The 7513-nt window shown below is 60.0% G+C and overlaps 1 protein-coding gene across 1 annotated transcript; it reads left to right on the plus strand.

Moving 5' to 3' along the window:
- The first annotated feature begins 4855 nt into the window (after nt 1-4855).
- Nucleotides 4856-7507, plus strand: LOC125619384 (collagen alpha-1(I) chain-like). The gene is made up of 3 exons (XM_048812235.1): nt 4856-4992; nt 5562-5614; nt 5875-7507. Exons 1-3 carry the CDS (start codon nt 4982-4984, stop codon nt 6087-6089), a joined length of 279 nt encoding a protein of 92 aa, XP_048668192.1. The 5' UTR covers nt 4856-4981; the 3' UTR covers nt 6090-7507.
- Nucleotides 7508-7513: the final 6 nt, after the last annotated feature.

Here is a 7513-nt window from a genome sequence, read left to right on the forward strand (position 1 = left end):
CAAAAAAAAAAAAAAACCTGCAAATGTTTACTAACTGGCTCTCTTACAAAGTTTGCTGACCCCTGATTTAGATCAATAATAAACTTTATAGAGCATGAGCACTGGGTCACTTGATGTGGCTCAGAATTGCTTGTACATAGAACACCCATTGAGGGAAGGAGGAAGATGAGGCACAGAGAGGTCAAATATCTTGCCTCAAGTCACACAGCGGGCACTCTGTGCTGGACATCACGGCCCCGCCCATTTTACCTTGCCTGACTTCAGCTAGAGTGTGGCTGTCGGGGCAGCTCTGGGTCAGCGTCACAGCCATGGCCTGGAGGCCCCTCCCCAGGACCTGGCATCCCCAGCTGTTAAATAGGGTTGCAAACAGTCCCCCACCCACCACGTTTCTGGAGGATCCAATGGGTCCTCAGCACAGTGCCTAGTATATAGTGGGGGCTCAATAAATGATCAGTGTGGTTTTAATTGGGTTGGGCACTTAGCCTCAGAACTTTGCCTGTGAACAATGGGGCTCTTTTTTCAGAGAAGGAAAGATCAAGAGGGTGTGCGGTGCGTCTGAAAGGATTCGAGGTACAAAGTAAGCTCTCAGCGGGTGTCCGTGCATGAATTTCTGGTGAAAGTTGAACTCGATCGCAATCCCAGCAACTCAGGAGGCTGAGAAAGGAGGACCGAAAGCTACAGGCCAGCCTTAGCTACTTAGTGAGGGCCCACAACTTAGCAAGATCCTGCCATGAAATAAAAAGTGCAGAGGGCTGGGGGTGTGGCTCAGGGTAAATGCCTTGGGTTAAACCCCTAGCCCCCCCCCTCCAGATAAATAAGTTTAATCAGGTGTAAAGCGTTCCTCCCTTCCTGATCCTCTTTTTTCCTTTCTTTTCTCTTTGGTGCTGGGGACGGAACCCAGAGGCTCACACGTGCTGGGCAAGTGCTCTGCCACAGAGCCACCCCGAGTCCTTTTTTTTCTTATTGTTTTGGGACAAGGTCTTGCTAAGTTGCTGAGGCTGGCCTCAAAAAGGAGATCCTCTTGCCTCAGCCTCCCGAGTGACTGGGATGGCAGGTGAGGCCAGTGCACGGCCGCCCTCCCCCGGGTGAGCCTGCACCCAGTGGACCTGTCCTCACACACTGGGCTTCTCCTGCACGCCCACGTCTCCCTGGGGCTCTCAAGGCCCCCCATTCTCAGGCAGATTTCAGGGGGATGGAACATGAACCCTGACGTTGGAGCTGGCAGGAGCTTGACGTAGCCACGGGATCCGTCCTCAGGGTACAGACGAGGAACTGCCCCGAGGAGAGAAGCGGCATCAGAGCCGCGCAGGGTGAGCTGGGCCAGGACCTGGGAGAGCCGGTGCTGCCTGGGCAGGTCCCCAGCCTGGCTTGGAGTGGCCCTTGGAGTCTGTCTTGGGCCCTTTGAGCGGTGCCGTTCGTCCTCCCCAAACTCATCAGCGCTGTTGGACCCAGCGGCCGCGCCTGTCATCCCAGCTACCAGGAAGGCAGAAGAGGGAGAATCCCAAGCAGCAGGCCTGTCGGGCAGCTCAGCGAGACCCTGGCTCAAAATACAAACAAACAACAAAACAAGGGTGTGTGTGCTGCGACTGGCTCCGAGGTGAGCCTCGCCTAGCATGGTGAGGGCTGGGTTCCAGCCCAGCTGGAAAAAGATCGAAGAAATAGACAAGTACGAAGCCTCGGGGTCGGTATGGACGTTCCTGGGACTGCGGGCACAGAACCCGGCTTCTCGGGGCAAAGGCTCAGCACAGACTGTGACAGCTGCGGGAAGACAGTGCCGGCCTCCACCAGGCCTGGCGTGAAGCAGATTAACTGACCAGAGAAAGCCCGGAGGCCTTCATCACCATCGCTTGATAAGAACTGTCACCAAAGTCCCCACAAGAACCAGAACTTTGCACAGAGGTCACTGCAGCCGGGAACAGAATCACTTCTGCAAGGACATCGGCCCAGCCACTGGGGACAGAAGCACCCTCTTGACTGACCCCTGAGGCCAGGGATGATTGTTTCAAAGTGACTGTGTGACTCTCCCTCTTTCCTCCGCCTCCGGGGATTTGCTCGGGGTCCCTCCACTGCCCACCCACCTTGCAGCCCTCTTGGGCCACCTGCTGGGGTGGACAGGCAAGCTGCGCTGGGGGTGGCCTTGGAGACCCCCGGCCTGGCGCTCCTCCCTCCCTCCCTCCTCCTTTCTGGGCCTGAGCCACACCTGCTGACTGCATTCCCCTGAAGTTCATCCAGGACCTCGGAAGGTGACCTTATCCGAGCTGACCAAGTTCAAGTGAGGCCCCTTCCCCGGGCCCTGTGCATCAGACGTTGTCCTTACAGGAGAAGGAAATGCCGGCCGGCAGGACACACAGGGAAAGCTCTGGACAAGCCAAGGCCAGAGGCCTCAGTCCCCTGGACACCTGGACTTGAACTTCCGCCTGCTGGACTGTGGGAGATGCTTTTCCGCTGCTGGGCCGGCTCCCGCGGTGGGGCTCCTGCCCTGGAGCCGGGCACCTCCTGCCTGGGGACCTGGGGATGCAGCTGCCCCACCCCCAGGGGACCAGAGGAGGGGCTGCCCAGACCTCCTTTCCCTGGTGAGGGGGCTCGCTGTGCCCCTTGGACCCACCAGCCATAAAGCAATCTCCTGGATGAGGCGGTGGCTAGACACAGAGGGGGGGACAGGCCCGGGAAGTGGGGCTGGCTGACAGCGGTGGCTGACTCCCAGGAAGCATGCTGGCCTCCAACTTGCGGTCCTCTTGCTTTTTTCGGCCACCCCAGCTGCTGGGATGACAGGGTTCCAGTGCGCCCAGCTGCTTGGCTGTCCCTCGCATGGCCCCGGGGTGGACCTGCCCCCTCCTGGGTGATGCCACTGTCAGCACCTTCCCCACCTGGAGCATGGGTTCCAGGGGGTGGGGCGGGGAAGGCTTTGCCAATTGTGATGTCTGTTGTGTCCCCAACGCCTGGCATGCAGCAGGTGCTCAATAAACCCAGTGGCTGTGGGAGTGAATGGATGAGTGTCCTCCTTTCTTACGGAGGGCAGGGCGGGTCCTCCCTCATCCTCCCTCGTGTCATCTGGAGGCCACCCCCAGAACAGAGGCCAGACTTCCTGGAACAGCCCTGGTGTAGGAGGAGCGGGCGGCCTGGGGAAGAGGCCCAGCCAGCATTGCCCAAGAGGGGATCAGAGTCCCTGTGGCCTCCCTGCCCGCCCCGCCACACCCACGTCACGAGGGAGTTGCTCATCGCCGGCAGCGGTCCCTGAGAGGAGGAGGGAGAAGGCAAGAGCCTCTGCTGCGTGGACTCCCTCCTTTGTCCCCCAGAACGTCACAAAAGGGAAGCGTGTGAGCCCCTTGGGGTGAGAACACGCAGGAGAGAGGAGGGGCATAGGTCATCTGGAGGGGGCCCTTGGGTGTGGCCTCCCCTCCTGGCTTGAGGCAGGCAGTGGCCACCGAGAGTCACACCCCTCCCGGCCCCTCTGTCCTCATGCACACGGGTGCACCGTCATTGCATGACCAGATTTGCACCAGGGCCAAAGGGCTGAGGAAACGGAAAAATGACAGGTGGCATTGACCGGGTGTCACGAGACCGTCCCGCAGACACAGTCACAATAGTGGCAGCCGTGAGCTCAAGGCCTCGCCAAATTGCTGAGGCTGGCTTTGAACTCCCGAGCCTCCTGCCTCAGCCTCTGCAGCTGCTGGGACGGAGGCGTGGCCACTGCACCTGGCTCAACTTTTAGTTTGAATTAATCAAAATGAAATAACATTGAAAATCCAGTTCACAGTTCCATGTCCCTCCTCCAGCTATTCAAGAGTCACCTGTGGCCTGTGATCCTGTTCTGAAAGGGTGGCTCCAAGCAAGGCACCGGGGCAAGTAATCCCAGCCACTCAGGAGGCTGAGGCAGGGGGATCACGAGTTCAAAGCCAGCCTCAGCAACTTAGTGAGGCCCTAAGCAACTCAGCGAGACCCTGTCTCTAATAAAATATGTAAAAGGACTGGGCACGTGGCACAAGCCAGTTATCCCAGGGGCCTGGGAGGCTGAGGCAGGAGGCTCATGATTTTAAAGCCAGCCTCGGCAAAATCGAGGCCCTAAGCAACTCAGTGAGGCCCTGTCTCTAAATAAATATAGAATAGGGCTGGGGATGGGGCTCAGTGGCCAAGTGCCCCTGAGTCCAATCCCTGGTACCCCCCAAAGGAAAAAAAAGTCAGAAAGTGTGGGTCCACTGTCTTAAGGCCGACGCCAGCAAGACCTGCCCAGGAAGGCTAAGAACCCGGTGTGCTGCTCTTCTGGTTTTTGCAGCTCAGGCCACCACAGAGCCCCGCCCCAGCCTAGAGTTAATTCTTGGGTTTTGCAAACCATGTGGCAGATGCAGCTGGAAAGCAGCTACAGACGTGCACAGCGAGGGCGGGGCCGGGTGCCAATAAAGCTTTATTTATAAACGCAAATGAGGGCAGGGTCCGACGGGGGGGGGGGTCGGGGGCAGGCGCGGAAAGAGCACAGACGTGGAGCTGAATGAAATTTCAACGAGTATCCGTGACCCTCACCCAGGTCCCTGTGCCTGGAGCAGGGCAGACACTGCAGCGGTCCCTTGGGTGGCTGCCTGCCACCGAATAAAGACACTCCCCGGAGCCGGTGGCCTTGCAGGCGCAGTCTGTCTCCGGGGCTGGGCATGGAACCCGCGTCCAGCGCTGAGCTGCGCCTCGTCCTTTCTGTTTTCTGAGACAGAGTCCTGCCGAGGCGACTGCTCCCTGCCACCCCTGTCCCCCCCCTGGTGACCCCTGCTCTTCTCTGTTCTTGGTCACCACTTTTCAGCGACACAAACGAGCAGGAACGTGTCCTGTTGGTCTTTCTGTCCCTGGATTCTGTCACTTAACGTAATGTCCTCCGGGTCCCCTGTGTTGCTTGGCTGACAGGATGTCACTCATTTTTCTGGCTGATGCCGCCTCCTGTGCACTGACCACACCTCGGCTGTCACTCGTGGAGCATTTTGGTTGATTCGACGGCAAGATGAAGGCGAAGTGAGGCCCTGTCTGGGGATGGGGCTCAGTGGCCAGTGCAGCAGAGGTCTGCGGTGGCACCTGTGGCCCTGGGAGGCAGGGGCGGGAGGTCGGCGGGGCCCAGGCGGCCAGGGCAGGAGGGAAGCCCGCCCGAAACAGAAGCTGAGAGACAGAGACCCAACCTCCCCCAACCTCCCCCAAAGACATGGGGGAGGGCCTGGGCCTGGGCGGCCCCACACAGCCTGCCGCACAGCCTGCCGGCCGGCTGGCTCCTAGGCCCTGGCCCCTGTGCCCTGCCGGCCAGCGAGCTCTCCAGGGAGCTTCTGGTTGGGGACCTTCTGTCCACTGGCCTCGCTTCAAAGCACGGAGGGTGTCTTTTGGGTACAGGGGACGCACACTTCCTCCCAGCCCCTGCTGCCCGAGGCCCACTGACCACGCGCTCCGGGAGCCTCCTGGTGCTGCGCTCTGCCCCCGTGGGGCTGCTGGACGGGGCTGCCGCACCCTGAGCCACTCCCCAGCCCTGGGTACCCTAAGACAGGGTCTCACTGAGTCGCTGAGGCCGGCGCTGAATTCCCATCCTCCTGCCTCAGCCTCCAGAGTCGCCGGAATGACCGTGTGGCCACTGCCGCCAGCTCGGGTGCTGGTGAGCCCCTCCCTGAGGCCAGCAGAGAGTCAACAGCTGTTTTTAAAATCGTGAACGACGGTTGTCCTCGGGGAGGGAGAGGTGACGTCTGTCCCCATTAAGGTCGGGTGGCCAAGGCCTGGCCTTCCTCCCCGTGGGTTCCCACCGGAGGGAGGAGGAAGCGACTCACCCAAGGGCACTGTGTTCCCTGGAGTCATAAACGGGTGACAGAGGCGGCGGATTCCAGAAGCCACCTGTCACCTGCTTCTCCCCCACTGCAGGTGCCCTCACCCAAGCGCTGGGCGAACATGGCCATGGGAACTCCCCAGGGCAAACCAACCACCCCTCAAGAGCCGCCACGGAGGGGAGAGACGGGAGACCTGAGGCCAGGTCGAGGCCACCGCAGGCAGCCGGGGGGCGGGCTGTCGCAGGCCCCGGCACCGCGCACCCTGCGGGTCCTTCTCTGGTGGGCGTCCTTGGCACTGCAGGGCACTGAGCAGCACTCCTGGCCTCCACCCGGGCCTGGACACCCCAGGAGCCACACCACGGTGTCCCCAGGCAGCACCAGGGCCCCCTGGGGGCGACTTGTATAATACAAGTTATTGTGGGGGAGAAGCACCTCACCCTCCTCCCAGGAGGGAATGACCACTGGCCCATCAGGGAGCAAAGCAGGTGTGAGGTCTCGTGAGCAAGGACACTGCTGTCCACCTGGCACCCAGCCTCGTGCCCTGCGCCCAGAAGCCGGATTTTGTCATCCATTCACCTGTTTCCAACAGCTCCCTGCTGTGTTCGCTCCAAACCAAACTCCTTCCCACAGCTGTGGCCCCTGCAAGACCTGCCTGTCCCCTCCCTGACTCACTCCTCCTCACTCCAAACACCAGCCTCATCCCGCCCCAGGGCCTTTGCACGAGCTGTTCCTTCAGCCTGGCTCTGCCTCAGGCTCCAGGCCTCTCCTCTGGGGGGTTTTCCGGCCCTGCAGTGGCCCTCGCCACGTGTCTGCCCTCCTTCACCTGGTACTCGTCTGCGTCCACATCTAGCTGCTTCTTTACTGCTAGAGCCTAAAGCAGTGGCTGGCACACAGTAGGTGCTTAACAAGTAACAACCGACTGAGCACCTACTATGTGCTAGGTCCTTTCTGAGACACTGGGGACTCAGCACTGAGCAAGAAATTCTACCCTGGTCCCTAAGGAGCCAACATCCTAGGGAAGAGGGACAGGGAAGACAAAAAACAAATACAATTTAAACTAGTTGGAGTCTAGTAAAAGTGCCAACACGATAAAGAGGCGGGGACAGGACTCCTCTCTACTGGGGGCAAAGATGACTGTCAGTGGACTGAGCTGATTCATAAACAATGAACACGGGCAGATATGCCAACAGATGACCACAGAACAGGGAGGAGGGCACAGGAGGGGAGTTCAGGCAGCGGGCCGAGCAAAGGCCCTGAGGCAGGAAGTTTAGCTTGATCAATGTTGACTAATGAACCACAGATGATTCTAGAAGGACTTGACCGCAGGGATTTGACACCGGGGGGCAAGGAGCCGGCCGTCCCAGCTGGTCTTGGAGGCTGGGCAGGAGGTTGTCAGCTCAGATGAGGGAAGGGCGCTCCCAGAAAAGGAACCGGCTTTGTTCCGACCTGGGGACAGGACTCTCCCAGGGACCGTGAGCTATCCCGTCCCAACGTCCGGTGACTGAAGAAAAGAGTCCCTGAAAGTAGGAAAAAGGTCACGGCGCGGCCCAGACACCCAGGACTTCGGCCTTTGCCCACTGCGGGCTGGAAAGCACACAACGAGATAACGGTCCGCGTCCCGCCCGCAGCCCGCGCCCCACTGGCCCTGGACCCTGTCCGTCTGTCCTGGCCGCCAATCAACGCCGGGGGCTGGGCGAGCGCCGCGGGGCCTATTTCAGCATCTCTTGGGGGTG

This window comes from Marmota marmota, unplaced genomic scaffold (genome assembly GCF_001458135.2).
Source record: "Marmota marmota marmota unplaced genomic scaffold, marMar, whole genome shotgun sequence".
In the NCBI taxonomy this organism is placed as follows: Eukaryota; Metazoa; Chordata; class Mammalia; order Rodentia; family Sciuridae; genus Marmota; species Marmota marmota.